The sequence below is a fragment of the Microcebus murinus genome, chromosome 10 (genome assembly GCF_040939455.1).
Source record: "Microcebus murinus isolate Inina chromosome 10, M.murinus_Inina_mat1.0, whole genome shotgun sequence".
Taxonomy (NCBI): domain Eukaryota; kingdom Metazoa; phylum Chordata; class Mammalia; order Primates; family Cheirogaleidae; genus Microcebus; species Microcebus murinus.
The window spans coordinates 45,321,173-45,341,428 of NC_134113.1; the positions used below are offsets into that span (position 1 = coordinate 45,321,173).

Consider the following 20,256-nt stretch of genomic DNA (forward strand, 5'->3'; position numbering starts at 1 on the left):
CTCAAACTCCTGGCCTTAAGCAATCCTCCCACTTCAGCCTTTCAAAGTGATGGGACTACAGACATGAGCCACCACAACCAGTCCACTAATTTATAATAGATTCTACAGTGGATTTCATTTTAAATAGGCAAAATAAATTAGGTGATAGGTCTTCCCAAAACATTCATGAAGGAATTCAGAAAAGAAATTCTTACCTCACAGGATTGAAAACTCTTTTGCTCCTATCTGCTTGTGACTGTTCAATGGCAATTATTTGATTGGTGGCTTCTACCTGTATGGAACAACAAAAAGTAAATGAATTACTTAATAAATTAATTATTTATAAAAATATTAATTAGTAAAGAATATTCAAATACTTAAAAAAAATTCTAAGGCTAGTTCTCCACACTAGGCACTGAGCAGGAGGGGCAAGTTACTGAAAAGATATATAAGACAATGGTCCCTACCTTAAAGCAGTTTACTGTTGGTGAGGAAATAAATAAATACATGTGAAATTAAATGATGAAAACACAAGACAACAGAATATTTCAAGTAAGCGATGAATACAGAGTAGGCTAATAGATGATTAAAACATCAAGAGCGAAACACAGGAGCAAAGCAGCTCATAGGACACATGCATACAGTCATTCATTTATTGAGCATCTACTATGTACAAGGCACTATTCTAGGCATTAGAGATAAGAAGTGAACAAAATTAATAGAACTCCCTGCCTATGAGGAGCTTACATTCTAATATGAAGAAATACATATGATATAGAATACAAATAAATAGAATATATAAAGTGATATTTATTCAGCACCAGCTACATACTCTTCTTCTTGTTCTGAGAATAGTGGCAAGGTCATGTGAGACCAGCCCTACAATAGACAGCCTGTGGGTGTTCACAGTGTAACCATCTTTTTGGAAAGCAATTGGGCAGCCTATATTAAAAATTTTAATAATGTTCACCTCTTTAATGTGTAAATTCCCTTTTGGGAATTTATCCTCATGTAAAGATGAATGTTCACTGTAGTTTTATTAACAATAAAGAGTTAGAAATAGGCCGGGCACTGTGGCTCACGCCTGTAATCCTAGCACTCTAAGAAGCCAAGGCGGGAGGATCGCTCAAGGACAGGAGTTCAAGACCAGCCTGAGCAAGAGCAAGAATCTGTCTCTACTAAAAATAGAAAGAAATTAACTGGACAACTAAAAATATATAGAAAAAATTAGCCCGGCATGGTGGCTCATGCCTGTAGCCCCAGCTACTCAGGATGCTGAGTCAGGAGGATCCCTTGAGCCCAGGAGTTTGAGGTTGCTGTGAGCTAGGCTGACACCATGGCACTCTAGCCAGGGCAACAGAGTGAGACTCTGTCTCAAAAGAAAAAAAGTTAGAAATAAACAAAACTTCTAATAATAAAGGAATTCATATGATACAATCTTACAATGGAAAACTATATCATCTTTTTAAATATTTTATGGAGTTCTTAATATCATGTAATGTTATTTTCACAATATAATATTAGCAATGTGAGATTAATTTTAATAACAGAAAAATTAGGCTATCACATGGTGGATCCCAAAGATGAATGAATTTTATCTCTTCTTCATAAATTTCTATTGGTCCAAAATTTTCACAATGAACTCATATTACTTCCATAATCAAAAAAAAAATTGTTGTTTGTATTTATTTTTGATTTGGTTTGGTTTGGTTTAAGAGCTCAGTTTGGAGCAAGAGCAACTGATGTGTGCAGTAGCCAAGCCATATTTTAGGAGACTCCGTGCCTAACCCCAGGTTAGCCACCAGAATAAAATATGCAGAAAATGAATGCCCCTCCCCGAGGGAACTGGAGACAAGGCAACACTTCAATATATACTTTTTGACTGCTCAGAAGTCATACAAGCTGTGTTCTAAATCTAGGCCCATCATTTACTATCTTGGATGAATTGTGTGATGTTACTGGGCTTCGGTCTCCCCTCTTTTAAACTAAATTAGGGCTTCCTTGTATTTTTTTTTTTAAGTCAGAGACTTTTTTGAGAATCTGGTAAAAACTATCAGTCTACTGCTGGTGAAAATGCACCAGCATCAATAAAAATAAAATAATTAAGAATAAGTTTTGTAAAAGAAGTGCAAGATTTGTATACTGAAGACTACAAAACCATAGTTTGAAACCATGCCGTGCCATTTTCTGAGCCCAGGCTCAAGGAAGTGGCGACTTCTACTTCCTGTGTCTTGGAACACTCACTCTCAGAACCCATCCACCATCGTCTGAGGAAGCACAAGCTATCCCATAGAGAAGTCCACAGGGAAGAAAGCTAAGACCTCCCAGCTAGCCACATTTAAGCTCCAGCGGCCAGCTGGCCCAAACTTGACAGGCATGTGAGTGAGCCATCTTGGAAATGGCCCAGTTGAGCTGCCCCAGCTGTTGACTGCTGAACAGAGATGCATTTTCCTAGCCAAGCCCTGACCATGTTACAGATTTGTGACCCGAATAAAGGACTGTTATTATTTTAAGTCACTAAGTTTGGGGATGGTTTGTTATGAAACAATAGACAACTGGAACACTTAATAATGTTGACTGAAGTAAACTGAACTAAATAAAAGACATACCTTAATTCCAAAAGCTTTCAAGTAAAACATTTCTATTGGCTTTACACCCATTTGGGTTTTAACAAATTTTGGACTTCCCCAAACTTGGACGTGGATGGTTATCTGAAAATGGTTCTTCTTTTGACAAACAAAAGCTTCATCTGCTAGTGAAAAGTTAAATCCCTTGTCTGTTACAACTCTGTAGCCCACATCAGGTCTGTGAAAAGAGACACCAGGAAACCGGTTTTACAAATATTTTCTACACATTTCCTTTCATTAACAATATTAATTGTATAAACATTTCAAGAAAATGTATTGTGAAAAGTGCTTGTTCTATATTTAATCAGCTGATTTCTTGAATTTTTAATAAGGTAATGAAAACAATATTTCAAAGCACAGCTGGCTGTCTCCCAGCTTTTTCTCTTCTCACGAGGAAGAGGTATAATTCTTGCCAAATGGAAGCACTGTTTCCTCAAACTGCCTTTCCCCTGGTGCTTTCTAGACTTTTAACTTGACTCCACAACACAATAGAAAGATGTAGGCTAACAGTTGAACAGTCACATGTTGCAGACTTGTGAAATATCTAGGATAAAATTAATCTCTTTTCTTCTTTAAAAAAAAAAGTCTCTAAATTTCATCAGCAACACCATACTCAAATAATCATTCAGATGACTGAATATTCAGCCTATTGGTGGTCTTGTGAAAAAGCAGAGTGGTCATAATTACTAGGAACAGCTTTTAAACCCAATTAGCCAGAACCAGTCATACTACCAATTGGAAACCTGTTTTCACTAGAGTCTGGTAATTTACTTTTTATTCTCCCGATTAGGTAATAGAACTGAAAACCTACTAGAGTGGTTACTTCTGCAGAAAAGAATGGGATAGTTGTGGGGTGGCTAATCAGACTTTTTGCTTTATTTGTTTTATCCTTGCTATTTTCAGTAGTAATGCTTTGTGTATAAAGGTTGAACATCCCTAATCTGATAATCTGAAAATCTGAAATGCTCCAAATACTCCAAGACCTTTTTGAGTGCCAACATGACGCTCAAAGGAAATGCTTATTGGACCATTTCAGATTTTGGATTATTGAATTAAAAATGCTTAACTGGTAAGTATAATGCAAATATTTCCAAAATCTAAAAAAATCCAAAATCAGAAATACTTCTGGTCCCAAACATTGCAGATAAGCAAAATCCAACCTGTAATCTGTTTAATGAAATACTTTTAAAATGTCAATACAGTCGGAGGCAAGATGGCAGATGAGAAACACCTCCAGCCAGAGTGTCTTTGCAAAAAGGAAAGATTTTAGACAAAAGTGAGGGAGACAAACAGGCAGACAAACATAGATTGGATGAGGGTTGGAAGGAAGGTTGCCTGAACCAACAGGAGACTCCATGGGAAGAGGTATGGAACAGAACTGGAAGGAGAAAGGCAGGGTCTAAATCCTGAGAGGCTTGGGGACCAGCAACAAGAGTAAGTGGAGTGGTTAAATTCCCCTGTCCTGGCTTCTCATACTGTTGGTGGGCTCCAAGCTGCTGGAGAGACCTGCCGACACCAGCCCAGAGATGGCTGCCACCTGAGGTGTGAGCCTCTTGCAGACAGGGCACCAGGCTCCCAGCTCCCTCACCTCCCGACCCTCAGACCCAAGCTGATGAGTGGGTGACATATTGCTTCGTTCTTCCCTTCCTCTCCCCAACCCATGGCTGCCAAGAGAGACACAACCCCATTAAAAAGTGGGCAAAGGACATGAACACAAACTTTTCAAAAGAATACAGATTAATGGCCAAAACACACATGGAAAAATGCTCAACATCTCTAATCATCAGGGAAGTGCAAATCAAACCCACAATGAGATATCATTTAACTCTAGTGAGAATGGCCTTTATCAAAAAGTCCCAAAACAATAAAGGTTGGCATGGATGCGGACAGATATCCTATCTGTCCACATCATATGCTGCTGGTGGGACTGCAAACTAGTACAACTTCTGTGGAAAGTAATATGGAGATACCTCAAAGGGCTACAAATAGAACTACCATTTGATCCAGTAATCATATTACTGGGTATCTCCTCAAAGGAATAAAAGACATTCTATAAAAAAGACATCTGCACGTAAATGTTTATAGCATCACAATTCACAATTGCAAAGATGTGGAAACAACCCAAGTGCCCATCAATACATAGTGGAGTAATAAAATGTGGTATATGTATACCATGGTGTTCTACTCAGTCACAAAAAACAATAGTGATCTAGCACCTCTTGTATTATCCTGAATAGAGCTAGAGTCTATTCTAAGTGAAGTATCACAAGAATGGGAAAAAAAGCACCACATGTACTCACCATCAAATTGATATTAACTGATCAACACATATGTGCACATATAGTAGTAACATTCATCAGGTTTTGGGCAGGTGGGAGTGGGAATGAGAGGATATATTCACACCTAATGGGTGGGGTACAGTGAGCACCACCTGGGGGGAGGACATGTTTGAAGCTCTGACTTGGGTGGGGCGAAGGCAATATATGTAACCTAAACATTTGTACCCCTGTAATATGCTGAAATAAAAAAATATTACAAATAAAATATATTAAATGTGTAACATTATCAAATAGAGAATATAAAAGTTTAAAACCTCTTTGGTGAATTTTTCCTATATATACTAAAGATACAAAGCATAGTTTTTAATTCATCAAGGTTCCTAAATGTGGGGTTTTTTTTCAAAAGAAAGAAGTTCTTTCCCAGGACTACAAGCAGAGGAGGGCAGTACTCACTACTCAACTACTATACAGATCTTTGCAACCTGGGATCTCAGTTTAGATGGCTGTCCTTATAATGAACAACATAGAATTTCTGTACTTTCCTCTAATTCCAGAAACAGAAGATACTAAAAAGTCTCTTGGGAAAAGAGCATTCATGTTTTTTGCAAGTTGAACACCTCTTCAGTGGATCAAGTTACTGGGTCATTGATTACCCTCAAGTAGCCAATCAGTCAAAGGCTCCACAATCACAGTGCCTGCCAGCAGCAAAAAGAAAATCCATGGAATGAAGAATTTGATAACAGTTTAAAGATCACAGTCTTATGCCATCTGGGAACTTTATATTGACCCAGACTTCTAGAATTAATCTGCTAATTTGCTCATCTAAAGACTAGATGGATAGAATTATATAGCTTTTACTACAAGGGTAATAAGAACTGTCTTGGTTGAAAGAAAAGGAAATTTTTTTAAATGATATTCCGTGCTAAACTGTCAAAAACTCTGAAGGAAGAAGGTTAGGCTCATGGCTCAGATATGAGCATTAGCCTAAAATCTAAGGATGTGAGCAGAAGCTTAATCAACCAACAAGAATTATACTGCTAAAGATTATTCTGAACCTTAAACACCAATCTCTGATTATAGAAATCTATTCTATTTACCTAAGAATGGCAATTATGCTTTTGATATCAAAAATTAAGTGTAAAGTCAACTAACCTTACTTTTTAAAAGCTCTTTGATAATAAAGGTTTAAAATATCATTAAAAAAGATTTGATAAATGTTTAATGCCCTAACTTTATTGTTCTTAGGTAATTTAGGGGAATAATATTTTTGTAACAAGTTAGACATAACTATTGAAGAAAAGACAATGATATTTCTGTCTCAGTGATATAAGTAATAAAATCAGGAGGGACCCAATTTTAATCTGGATCAATATTGCCTTCCTTTTTTGCTTAGGAAAAATGAATTATGGCTAAATATCCAACATAAATCTGCTTCTATACTTTTGAGTTGATACCTTCTGTGTTCTTTTTTTCTAGATCTAGGTCTATCTCTGGGGCAGAGATAGGCTGTACAATAAACCTAAATATCTCTTTAAATAAGAAGAGAGAGGACAGTTACCGTGAATACTTGATGAACTTGGTGCATAGAGGCTGGGAGGCATTAAGGGTTTTAATTAAAACAGTGTGCCTGTGTGTGATGGTTTCATACCTCTGTACTCATATTTAAGATAGAACATGGAACAATTCTCAAAAGAAAATCAAATGAAAGTTAAGACTCAAAGCCAAGACGTATGGACCCTTCATTTCTTTTTCTAATTGGATACAGTGGAAAAGACATAAATTCACGACATTTCAGTGATACAATAAGCAATTATCTTCCTTTTGCCTCCTATTAAATATACCAACTCCCAAAGTCTCATTAACTCTATAGATTTTAAGGAAACTATTCCTTCCTTCTAGTCCATACAACATAAAATTCCTAGTGATAAGTTTTACTATATTTGAATTTGGAAAATATCAAGAAGACCTTCAGGTTTATAGCCCAACATTTCTCACTTTGCATTATATTTATAATTTGAAAATCCTATTCTTTAGCCATTAACATTTTTTAGTGTTTCAAGAAGGATTTATAACTAATGAAAATTCTAGAAGATTTAGGTAGGTAAATTATAGCCCAAGGAATAAAGAGAAGGTTTAAAGGATGTTTAAGGGCAATAATGCATGAGTCTACATTTCTTTTTTGAAATGATAATGTCATAAAAATAGGGTGAAACTTTTCCAGTTTTAGGATATATCATATAATTTGATTTTGGTGTCTTAATACAAAGAAACCACCTAGTACGATTGCTGCAGGATATTTTGTCAAAGAACTCGACAATGCTGATCTACAGCACAATGTCGAGGATGGTCATGGGCTAACCATTTAATATGGTCCCAAGAAAAGTATCCTATGATATTGTAAGTTAACTGCAAGATTAATGTCAGTGATTTCGGGAATCTCCATGTTCCAGCTTTTAATTTAAACTGGGCGTGTGATCCCGGAAAGACTTCCTCTCCATTCATCATGGAGTGAGCAAATTATAATGAGATACAATCACCAGTCTGGATTCCTGAAGGGTGGAAACCCATGTCCCAGCTCTTCATTTGTTAGGATGCAAAACATGAGGAGTAAGATACTTTCTCATTCACCCGTCCCTTTGGCCAGGGGTGGCATCAAAGCCCCAGCGTTTGCTTTTAGCCCTGAGATTTAGTATCACCTTTCTCCCCTCACCCTCCAGCCCACCCTAAGGCGTTGCTAAGGCCACTTACAGTTTTTCATAGTGACTGTTTAACAAGCTGTGCCAAGGATCATTCTGGTATGGCTGCCACTTCAGGACGGGAGAGCACTGGTCCATGGGCATCCTGTTCTGTCCCTCACTGTCGTGGTTCTGTACTTCACTGCTGTGGCTCCTACTTGTCACTGCAAAGAAATAGGTGGATTAGAGATTCCTACCAGACTGTTCTCCCCAGACTCACAGACAGCAGCAAGGAGCTACTGAGTGGGCCATACATGGGGCAGAGTGACCACGTGGGAAGTGCCAAGTGCTAGAGAGAGGACATGTGCTGCTGGCCTCAGTTCCTCATCTGGGAAAGCAGCAGCTTGGGGTCCATGATCTCAAAGGGAAGGTGGTGGACACTTGTTGGTAACTTCATCCCCAATGTCTGTCTACCCTACTTCCTGCATAGCTTTTCCCCATGTCCAGTCTATGTGGTTCCGGTGAAGTCCACTCCCACTGCCAGGAGGGCAGGGACTCGGCTGATCAAAGGACATCACTCAGTACTTGCATCAGTGATGGCATCAGATGTGAACGTGCGGCTCAATCCTATCCAAGCAGAGTGGATCTCCGCACTTCAGGAAATGCAGGTTCAAGGATGCTCACTCTTTCCCATGAAGTTTGAACCTGTGACATACATCCCAAGAGCCGCTGGCACCATTTTGGTGAGAGAAAAGCCCAGCTGGGAATGAGGCCCACACAGCAAGCAGAAGGCAGAGTTAACAGTGAAGGGCGCCCAGTCCTGATGATGCGATCGGACTTCTGGGATCCAATCCTAAACTCCTGGGTTACAAGAACCAATAATAGATCCCTTGGTTTTGTTTTTTGTTTGTTTGTTCGTTTTTTATTTTGCTTGTTTGCTCAAGGCAGTCTGAGGTTTTTGGGTTTTTGTTTTTGTTAACTGCAACAGATATATTCTAATTTTTACAGGTCTTTTGTGGCACCAAGATTCTGTGGTTCAACTAGCTTTTGGAACTTAGAGGAGATATTTACTCACTTAAAGTATTACTTCCCTCAACTGCAAAGTAGAAATCAAAATATGTGTTCTGCTATCATGCAACATTACACAAGCAGAGAGAATGAGATTGTAGAAGTGAAAGCACTTTCAGAAGCTAAAACCAAGATAAAGTAACAGAGAAGACCCTGTTAGTGTGCAATATCAATTATATGAAATTGGCACTTTTGTATGTCAAAAATGGTCAAATAAGAGCAATTTCGCATGTGCAACCTACTATTTTTGCATAATCTTTGCAAGCTGTATGTCTTAATTTGAATATGCTTCCTTAACCATACAATTCAACCTTGGAAAATTTTTATGTAAAGTGCCATTGGTATGTTTGCCATTTCTCTCTCCTCCTGACTCCCCTACCATCACTCATGCCTGACCTTAGGAGGGAAAGGGAAATAGTGGGCATTCAAAAGCCCAGGTGCAGGCTGTCAACAATAACATAGAAATAGGACACTGGCTCCTATTGAATGTGTCCACTTAACCTGCAGTTTGGAAAATGCAGGAGAAAGGGGATGGACTGTTTTTTTCTCATCTAACTTTTCCTTTCTTTATGCTTCCATTGAAGATGTCCTAAAATAAATAGAGCTGCGTCAAGTTTCTTTTGATCCCAAATATCACAAAAAAAATCTGTTTTTCATGGGGTATCACTATTAAACGTCACTTAAACAAAACATGCATTCTTTTTGATTTTTATAAAACATCCATTTTGTAAAGATTTCTCAAAATCCAGAACAACTCTTTTCCTACTAAGAACCCTGGAGGTGAGCAATGCAAGGAGCTCCTTGTGCTCTCGCTCCTCCAAAGTTACCTGGTCTAAAATCTTTTCCAAAAGAGAAACTCTTTTATGATTATCCTGCTTACACCAAATTCAGAGAAAGGGAGAAACTAATTCTTCCTTCTTTCCTTCCTCTCTCCTACAATAGAGAGGGTCAAGGAGGGGTTAAGAGCTTGGAGTTCAGGAGGAAGATAGACCTAGGTTTGAACCACAACTCTACACTTCATGGCTCAACAATCTTAGGAAAATGATTTAAGCTCTATGAGCTTCAGTTTCCTCGTCTGCAAAATGGGAGTAATGCTGTGACGTCTGTTAGGGTTGGTGAAGGGGTTCTATGAGGGGTTCAATGTCTGTAAAGTGTACATACAGCACAGTGTCGACCACCAGTAAGATTTTAAACAATAGTGCCTTTGGGTATCATTACTGGCACTGTCATTATCACCTGTGCTTGTTTCAGGTCAAGGGACTCACTTATCCCTAAGAAGCCTTGGGAAATACTTCTGTTCTAGGCCTCCATGTCACTCTATCTGATGTGAAATAACTAACCACGCACTCGACTAAATAGCAGCTAACTCAGGCCCTTTGTGACTCAAGCGTGGCAGCAAGGTCTAGGTGGCCAGGTAAGCAGCCGAAAGCCAGCTCTGCTCCTCCAGACACCGGTGGGGAGGGTGGGCGGGAGGCAGGGGGCATTGTCCTCAAGGACAACGGCATCGCCTGCCCTTTCCTGTCACAGCAGCAAGGATACCAGAGCAGCCACTCCAACAGGCGTGACAGAGCTGTGGCTTCCCTGGGAGACGGCTATCAGCTGGTAAAACCCCGGGGACCAGTAACTGAGATCCCAGGCCCACACTGGCATTCCAGGTGCAAGCCTGAGCCTAATGCTGGGACTTGTTCTTATTCACACTACTAAGAATATCTGCTGCTCTGGTGCTTTCTGCACCACAGGCACCGTCCCGGACACTTCACGGGGTATTTCGTCAATTCCTTAAATCATCTCCAAGGTAAGGATCCTTTAGTTTAATAACTGTCTTTACCGAAGTGTACGATACATGAAGAAGAGTACACAGATCATGAGTGCACAATTGTATACTTCTGCTTAAAACAAATTCTCTGTCACTGCCACTAGATCAAGGAATAGGATGCTTCTGACGCTCCAGGGGACACCCCCACGTCCCCTTCCAATAATTACTGTCTCCTGCCCAAGACTGACCACTATCCTGGAATCTAACACTGTAGACGAGTTACAAAAATGGAATAATACTACAATATGCTGTGTACACTTACATGCTGGCTTCTTTTGCCTAACATTATATTTATGAGATTCAACCATTACTGTTGCAAATGGAAATCCTCTGCTTGTTTTCATTGCCTTGTTGCACTTTATTTTATAAATACACCACTATTTATCATGCTGTCAATGGCCATTGGGGCTATTTTCATTTTGTGGTTATTATACATAATGCTGCCATGGGCATTCTTAAGCATGTCTTTGGACAGGCGTGTGCACACGTTTCTGCCAGGTATGCTCCTGGGTGGAATCATCGGTTGTATTATAGGATATGCTGCAGCGGATACCGCCAAACGTATTTCTGAAGTGGCTAGGAAGTAAAGACTCTTAATCTCACTTAGCAGATGTGGAAACTGAGGTTCAGAGATCTGAAATAACTCTCCCAGCATCACAGCTGTGACGTGGAAGAGATGGGATTCAAACCCTGCTCTTCCCTTCCTGCTAGACTGCAGGTCTCTTGAGAGAATCTAACAGAAGAGAGAAATGTGAAGAAGGCAGCAAATGGCCCAGTCCCAACCTTTTGGAGAAAACTCACAGCTGGAATTTGAATGCCTGTCAAAATATGTTCGTACACCTTAATTTTAAAAAATCTTGGAGATGGGTAGAGTAAAAAATTATGATTCTCATTTGATAATCAAGAAAAGTCAGGTTCTGAGAGTCCCCATTTCCTGGAGAGAAGAGACAGGTGATTTTTCTTACTCCACAGTGTGAATTCATCCAGTGTACCTCGTCGTGGGCCAAAAGCCATGACTCCGGGGCTGGAAAATGTTTTCATATGTGAAGTTTAAAATTTAAGAGTATTGAAGCCTCCCAGGAAGGCAATGAACCTCTTATATTTGGGGTTCAGACCAGGTGGGGCCAGGACCCAGCTAGCAGAAGCCCCTCCACCAGCAGCTTCCTTGCTAAGCAAGATCTTCCATATGCTCACACCAACCCAGTAAGCTACATTGTCAGCCCTATAAACGGGGCTCTTGGAACCCTTGGTCAAAATGTACTACTTGGGAGAAGGTCACCGGAAAAGCCTTCTGGGCTGATTTAGATTAGAACATTTCCAATCAGTCTTACTCCCCCCTGTAAGACTGGCACAAGTTCCTCCTTCATCTACCAATGTGCTGTTTCCCCAGGTCCTTTCTAAAAACCCTAGGCTTGTGCAATATCAAATAAGAGTTATCCACTGGAAAGCTTTTGCTAAAAATATAAACTATAACGAAAATGTGGCATTTGGGTTAACTAAGTCTTTGCTTTTTGTTTGTTTTTGTTTGTTTGTTTGTTCGTTTGTGTTTGGCCCTGGGAACCTGCTAGTTTTCATTGTGGAACGATTGTCTGGAACCAATTATCTTTAGTCAGCTTTTCAGGGACCTTTGAATGGAACTTAAACAAGGAATACAGGATTTCCTATGTGTTGAGACATTTCAGTTACTCTTCCACGGCTGTTCTCTGAAGATGGTGAAAACTCCATGCACTGGCAGCATGAGAACCATCACAGGATGGCGCTTCACTCTGGAATGGCTGGAATGATTTGAGCAACAATCTGATATGGTGAGGAAACTCTTGGAAGGTTTGAGTGACTTGCCCTGTATCCCTTAGTGAGCTGGTGCATCTGTAGGAGAATGAACAGATGGTTCCCTCGTCTGGCTACGAATTTACTCAGCCTTTTATGTTGGAGAATCATGAAGAAGCTAGCTTCAGGCTAGCCGCAGGGAGCCCTAAAGAAATTAGGATAATCTGGCATAGGAAGGTGGATAGAGAGCTCTATTCTGTATTATCCAAAAAGGGGGCTTTCATTAGCATCGTATTTCTGGGGTTGGAAATAGAAAAGTCGAGCAACTGCCAGCCATGCTGGATCCATGTAAAAGGAGAAAGGAAGCAGTTAGAGGTTTCGTTTATACAAGGGCCGGATGCCCAGTGCGATTCTGACACGGCAGTCCCAGGAGATGCTCATGGGTGGGACCTGGCGGAGAGGGTGAGTTGTCGTCCACAGCCCATGCTGGAGCTGACGCCAGATGTCCCTCAAAGCATCAGCTCTAGCTGTGGGGCTGCTAAAGGCAGAGGAACAGCCCCAGCTGGTAAGGCTGAGTTTCCCCCACCCCAGTGTGGCCACTCCAGTGTGGACACACCACGTGTCTCCTTTCAGGGTGGTGTAAACCTCTAGAGTGTTGGGACAATAGTGGGAGGGGGTGCCCAAGAGGGAAATCTTGGACTTCTTGCCAAGCTGACATATCTGAATAGAAGAGATGGGACCCAGCACCCTGAATTCAGGACACTGTACACACTGCCGACATTTTGTTATATACAGCGGATAACAGAATTGGCTTGGAGTATTATCCTTTTTCCTAGTAAGCGCCATAGCATTTAATCTGAAAATTCTGAAGTCCAAGTCTTCAGACTCCGAAAGACCAATGAGTTTGCAATTTCATCAGGTCACGTCAGATGTTATATAAGGCAAAAAACTAGGTAGGCTGATCACCTGGGCATCAGGTTATTCCAATGAAAGACTTCTAAAATGATCATACAAAATTTCAGAGCTCTACTAGACACTCGCCAGTCTGCAGTGAGTATGGGGAACCCTCAACTTTCCACCTTCCTGCTACACTGGAGAAACCCTCCAGAGTCTCGCTTCTCAGAGTGCCTTCCGTGAACCAGCAGGATCGCCACCACCTGGGAGCTGGTTAGACATGCAGACCTCAGGCCCCAGAGATTGCTCGGGAATCTGCATTTACCAGGACGGTCCTCACATGGCTCTGTGCACATTCAAGTGAGAAGGATTGCACTGAACGATGCAGTGGGCACGGCGGCGGGTCTTGAGGGCACTGCCATGCCACACGGCTGCCACAGGCCTGGAGCCTGGGTCCTCTGAGACACATGGTGCCTGAAACCAGAGAGTGGGAACAGCCTCTCTTCCTGGAGCCACCTGTGTGATGTCGCCTGCAGGAAAGACATGTCAAGGAGGAGGAAACAAATTCTCAGATCCTATCATTGCCCATCCATGGGAGAGAAAATTTTCTAGGGCCGCTCAAAGGCTGGTAAGAAGCCCTGAAAGGCTTGGATGGCCTTGACCTTGTCACCAGCCCAGTCTGCTCACTTGGTCTGGAGTGGTGGGCCCACACTCGGCAGTCCCCGGCGTCCTCCAGTGCCTGTGTGTACTTTCTCTTCTTGGTCGGAGGCATTGAGGCTCTAAAATCAAGAAACCAAAATGAATGTTAGAATAATTCCTTGCTCTCCATGTTACATTAAATCAAATTTAATTTCCCAGGTCTCTCTTCTCTTCTTTCCTAAATCTCATTCCAATTAGTTACGGTTCCTTGAGCCCTACTTGTCTGAAACTTAAGGTTTTGGGTTTTTTTTTTTTTATCCCAGCGGATCTGGGAGATTCACCTGCCTGAAAAATACACAGACATTTCAAAGGCAGAAAGGCAGAGGACTCATTGAGACAGAGAAGTTCAGACATAAAATATAGGTATACATTTTACACCTGAAAATTTTTTTTACCTGGAGTTTTACCACAATTTTTGATGGCCTTTACTCTTTTACTACCCTCTATTTCCAGAGAGGGGACTAAAAGGGAGAAAAGAAGGAGAGGAGGGAAGAGAGAGGAGAAGACTATAAGTTACTGCTTAATTGACATTTTTCTAAGAACTCACTCACAATTCCCTTGAATAGTCTAGCTGAGGCTGCATAAGCCAACACTGCATCCTCAATCACCCAGAAGCTTCCTATGTATTAATATTTCTGACACTGTAGCTTTTCTTTAAATGAGGACCTTGGGTTTAGTGGATTTTTAATTAAATGATTATCCGCGCCCAGAACACCGGGGCCTTGCCGTGTCCTATACACGTCTCAACACTGCCATCTCCTGGACAGGCTGGTCACTGCCAGAGGCCGCGCTGGGGCTGGCGGCGGGGGTCTTCCGCAACTCAGCATCTTTCCCTTTACCCAGGGCCGTGGCACAGCGGCTGCTGATGGTGAGGACCACTCATCCCCGGCTGGCAGGACACGGTGTGGCCCAGGGGGGTGGCAGGATGACTGGCGTGTGGGTAGCAGTTGTGAAAGCCGCCGTGGGTTTGGCCAGGCTCGCCCGTTCCCGAGGTGCTCTGCGGCGGGCGCGCGGGCAGCGGGCCAGGTGCGGCGGCTGCTGCGGGGTGCAGGAAAGCAGCCGGAGTCTTCCCCGCGCCGGGCCTCAGGGTCCGGTAGCATGCACCTGGGGGAAGACACAGCGACACGTGCCTCTCTTTCTCACCACCCAGAGTCCAGGAAGAAGAGTAACAGTGCAAGATGTGCGGAAGGTGGGTGGCACTCACCTTTGACCTGAAGAGGACAGTATGCGTCTGATGCAGAATAGGGTGGGGTGTCTGGGAGCTGGCGTTGCCTGGGGATTAGAGACATGCATTGCTCTTTTGTTCCACTCTATTCCATCAATATTTTTATCACAACAGGAGGCAGCCCTCAGTGTACAGCACCCAGTGATGGCTCCAGGTGTTGGGGACACGGGGGCAAAGCCCATCAGACCATGCCCAGTGTCATGCCATGGTTAAGGGAGCGGACTCTGAGTCCCAGCTCTTCCACTTCCTAGCTATGATCCACCGACGAGTACTTAACCTCTCGACGCCTCCATTTCCTCGTCTGCAAAATGGGGATAATTACTATACCTGTCTCACAGCATTGTAAGAACTAAGTAAAATAATGTACACAAAGCCCATAACATAATGCCCCAAACACAGTGAGTGCTCGATAAAGTTTAATTCATATTATGGCTTCTTATAAAAAAAGAAAAGAGAAATATTTAATGTGATGAATATCCCAATTACACTAATTTGATCTTTACAAATTATATAAATGTATTGAATTATCGATGTGCCCTGAAAATATGTATATCTACTATGTATCAATAAAATATTTTTAAAAATTATTGCTGCTTAATATTCTCAATGCACTTATACCAGAAAGATGGTTGTATACACTCTCTGGGCTAAGGCAATGTAAATTGATATCACTCAAGCAATGATTTTCCATCTGTGCTCCAGAGGATCCCAAAGTTTTTAAAAAGAGCTCAGGATTTTTACAAAGGAACATTTTTAAATGGCTGGGGAGAATATAACTTTTTTCTGTTTTATATATTGAAGTGCAAGTAAAATTTCATTTTAAAAAAAATGTATACTACTACTAAAAAAGTGTGACAACTTCTGTCCCAAAAGATCTACAAGTTCCTTAAATTTCAGAATCTCTGTGATTCTACATCCATACATAAGCACCACCACCCTCTACTTGAATCTCTTGCTTGGAGAGTATTCTATCTTATTTTCTTGTTTGATTAAAATTCCAACATAGTACAATGAAGAGAAAAGCTTGCTTTTATCATTTACTAGAAAAGTTATATTTTCTCCTCAAATTGGTTCTTTAGAATTTATTCACTTCCTATTAGTAAGGAAAGGGAGAACACACATTTACCTTCCTCCAGACACACCATCTAAAGGAATATGGAGGCATAAATGCAAAAGGACATCGAGTACATAAGCTGACCACAGCAGACTATATTGCAATAGCATGGCAGCAGACAGAATACAATGGATGGTAGCTGAATTAGTAGAATAGAAAAAGGAAAAACAAAACTGCCTGGAGATGGTGGGCTAGCCAACAAGAAGTTTTCCAATCAAACAAAACTCCATAAAATCTCAGGACACTGAGTCACCGTGATATTCTGAACTCAGGAATAAGGGTAGACCTGAAAACAAAAGGGTTGGCTGAAAGTTTGTGCAGGAAAAACTGGACCCCTAGATCAGCTTCCCTGCCCCGTAAAGCTACCTCCATCACCCAACACTGCTAGAAAGGTTCACTCTCTGGAGAAATGGACCCAGAGAAACTGTGATACAGTTCAACAGGCAGAGTTAAGGCCTTGCGTCAGCTGCTGGGCTGCAAATGGAAGGATTAATAAAAAATCTAAACACTGAACTGTGCGACCCTTCCTCAACTCTGCTTTGCAGATTTCCCACAGTAAGAAATTGGAATATTGTTCCCAAGGAAAACTGAATGTACTCAGGGGGGGAAATGATAATTTGAAGTTACCAGGAAAATAGCCTGTCTCTGCCTGATCACTCTACTAAGAAATTCATCCTTTGAGAATAATGGCTTGCACACAGAACTTCTTAAACAGCAACAAACAAGGAAGGATCAGACATTTTCAGCAAGCCTTTCACATTAAAGACAGAGAACCAACAACCAAATAAATAAGGAATGCGAAAGAATCACAAGGAACTCTTTTACTTCTGATATGACTGGTAAACTCCTTCTAGACCTGACCTTCTCACAGATAAGCACTCTAAACTCAGGAAAAATAAAAGCACAACAAAAATTAGCTAAAGAGGACACTGGAAAGTTGATAAAAGCAAGAAGATTCTGGAGCGGTGATGAAACTTGGAAGTCACTCGTATAGTGAGTTACTCGTTCTCAGCATTTAGCCTGAGGGCTGGTTGAAGTCAAAACCACAGAGCAGCTAAACATCCATTAAAAACCCACAGTCTTTCTGGCCCCAAGAACCAGAAAACAGAGTTGAGGGCAAACATAGCTGCTGAAAAATAAAAAGGGAGTCTTGGAAAAGAAAGATACAGAGAGGGGGAACCCCAGATTCTGTAAATAACTCTGCCCAAGTCTCTTGCTGACTCCTGAGCCCTTGATGTATGGGGCTAACTGCACACAGCCAAAGAAAAAAAGCACTGAACTGAGGAATTGGCCACTTCCCAAGACACAGAGTTTGCAGCTCGAGTCTAAGCAACGTCATCGCCTGCTGAAGCAAAAGTATATATAATCTTAGGAGGAATATGAAAGAATCCAGGTATGCACAATGTCCAGGTACTCAACAAACAAAGAACCAGGAAAAGGTGGCCTGGCCTGGAGGCAAAGAACAATCAATGAACACCAATCTAGAAAGCACCCAGATAGCAGACAAGGATCTTAAAGCAGCCATTATAACTGAGCTGAATATAGTAGAACATGTGCTTGCAAAAAAAAATTTTAAATACAAAATCTCAGCAAAGAAATAGAAACTATAAAAAAAGAAAATAGAAATTCTAGAATTGGAAAAAGTCTAAAAATAAAAATAAAAATTCACTGGGTGGGCTTCACAGCATAACTTGAAGGCAGATCAAGAGACATCATCCAATCTAAAGAACAGGGAGTAAAAAAAAAACACCCAATTTTTAAAAAGAGAGAGAAAAAGAGATTTATGAACCCATGGAGAGGATTATATAAAAAAGATATGTAACTGCATAACAGTAAAAAACTTCACAAATTTGGCAAAAGATATAAATGTATAGGGTCAAGAAGTTCAGCAAATCCCAAGGAAGACAAATACAGAGAAAAACAACACCTCGTTCATCAGATCGCTATAAGCCAAAAATAAAGAGAAACTTTTGAAAGTAGCTAAAGAAAAACAGCACATTAATATAGGGTCATAGTGAGTCAAATAATCACTGATTTCTCATCAAAAGCCCCAGAGGCCAGAAGACAGTGCAAAAACATCTTTAAAGTGCTAGAGGGAAACAGAACTGGCAAGCCAGAATTTGATATCCAATGAAAAGATTCTTCAAGAATGAAAACAACATAAACACATTTTGAAATAAAACTAGGTGAATTTATCAATAAACATAGACAACAAGAAATGTTTGGCCGGGCGCGGTGGCTCACGCCTGTAATCCTAGCTCTCTGGGAGGCCGAGGCGGGCGGATTGCTCGAGGTCAGGAGTTCGAAACCAGCCTGAGCAAGAGCGAGACCCCGTCTCTACTATAAAATAAAAAAAAAAAAAAAAAAAAAAAAAAAAAAAAAAAAGAAATGTTAAAGACAGTTGCTCAGGCTAAAAGGAAATAATACCAGATAGAAACTTGAAACTGTAGGATGGAATGTAGAGAATCAAAAATGGCATATATTTGAATGCAAACTGTTTTTTCTCTTAATTTCTTTAAGATACATATGACTATTTAAAGCAAAAATTATACCATTATATGGAATTTTTAATGCACATAGGTGTAACATGACAACTATAGCATAAAAGATGGGAGTGGGAGATAAATGGAACTATTGAATATATAGTTGAAGGTTTCTACATTTTACATAAAATGGGGCAATATTAACTCATTAAGTAAACTGTGAAAAAGTTAAATAATGCAAAAATGTATAGCTAAGGTATATCTATTGACTTTAGTCAATAGATAAAATGGAATTCTAAAAATTATTCAAATAATAAAAAAAAAGCCAGGAAAAGATTTACAGAGGAATAAAAAACAGAAGGGATCAAAAAGGTCAAATAATAAAAGGGCATACCTAAATACAATAATCCCTCCTTCTGAGGTTTCAGTTACCCACAATCGACTTCAGTCCAAAAATAATAAATGGAAAATTCCAGAAATAAACAATTCATAAGTTTTAAATTGCACACCATTCTGAGTATCATGATGAAATATCACACTGTGAATCATCCCCTTTTCAATCATATCTACACTGTATACACTACCAACCATTCAGTCATTTAGTAGCCTACCTAAAACAGACAGACCACCTGTCACCATATCACAGTGCTTGTGTTCAAGAAACCCTTATTTTACTTAATAATGGCCCCAAAACTCAGGATAAGTGATGTTGGCAATTCAGAAATGCCAAAGAGAAGCTATAAAGGAAAAAACATCATATGCTGAAGTTGCTAAGATCTACTATAAGAACTAATCTTCTATCCATGAAATTGTGAGGAAGGAAAAAGAAATTTATGTATAGTATGTATCAGTGCTATCTACAATTTCAGGCATCCACTGGGGTCTTGGAACATATCCCCCATCGATAAGGGGTTACTACTATACAACAATATCAATAATTACATTAAATGTTAAAAGATTAAACACTCCAATTAAAAGGCAGAGATTATAAGAAGAGATTTAAAAAAAAAATACAAGCCAAGTATCTGCTGCCTTCAGGAAACACATCTAACCTGCAAGGATGCAGTTAGACTAAAGGTAAAGGGGTGGAGAACAATATGTCAAGCAAATGGAAGCCAAAAGAAAGCTGGCGTGGCGGTGCTGATTACAGATACCTTAGTTTTTAAATCAACAAAAGTAATAAAAGACAAAGAAGGTCACTATATAATGGTGAAGGGTGCAGTTCAACAAGAAGACATAACAATTCTAAATATATATGCACCCAACCTTGGTGCACCCAGATTCATAAAGCAAACTCTACTGGATCTAAACAAATGGATAAACAACAACACCATAATAGTCAGAGACTTTAATACCCCACTAACAGCACAGGACAGATCTTCCAAACAGAAAATCAACAAAGAAATAATGGACTTAAACAGAACTCTAGAACAAATGGGCCTGACTGACATTTACAGGACATTATACCCCAAAACCACTGAATATACATTCTTCTCATTAGCTCATGGATCATTCTCTAAGACTGACCATATCCTAGGACATAAAGCATGTCTCAAACAATTTAAAAAAATAGAAATTATACCATGTATCTTTTCAGATAACAATGGAATAAAAGTAGAAATCAACCCTA

The 20,256-nt window shown here is 40.3% G+C and overlaps 1 protein-coding gene across 1 annotated transcript in view; it reads right to left on the reverse strand.

Annotated features, from left to right (window-relative positions):
* MYRFL (myelin regulatory factor like) overlaps positions 1 to 20,256 on the reverse strand; it is a 113,876-nt gene that overhangs the window by 56,717 nt on the left and 36,903 nt on the right. The window contains exons 6-11 of the mRNA XM_012788736.2: positions 15,009 to 15,076; positions 14,644 to 14,908; positions 13,793 to 13,884; positions 7,634 to 7,784; positions 2,589 to 2,784; positions 195 to 271 (exon numbers count right to left, since the gene is read on the reverse strand). Of these exons, the coding sequence (XP_012644190.2) occupies positions 195 to 271; positions 2,589 to 2,784; positions 7,634 to 7,784; positions 13,793 to 13,884; positions 14,644 to 14,908; positions 15,009 to 15,076 (849 nt within the window). The remainder of the gene's footprint in view (positions 1 to 194; positions 272 to 2,588; positions 2,785 to 7,633; positions 7,785 to 13,792; positions 13,885 to 14,643; positions 14,909 to 15,008; positions 15,077 to 20,256) is intronic.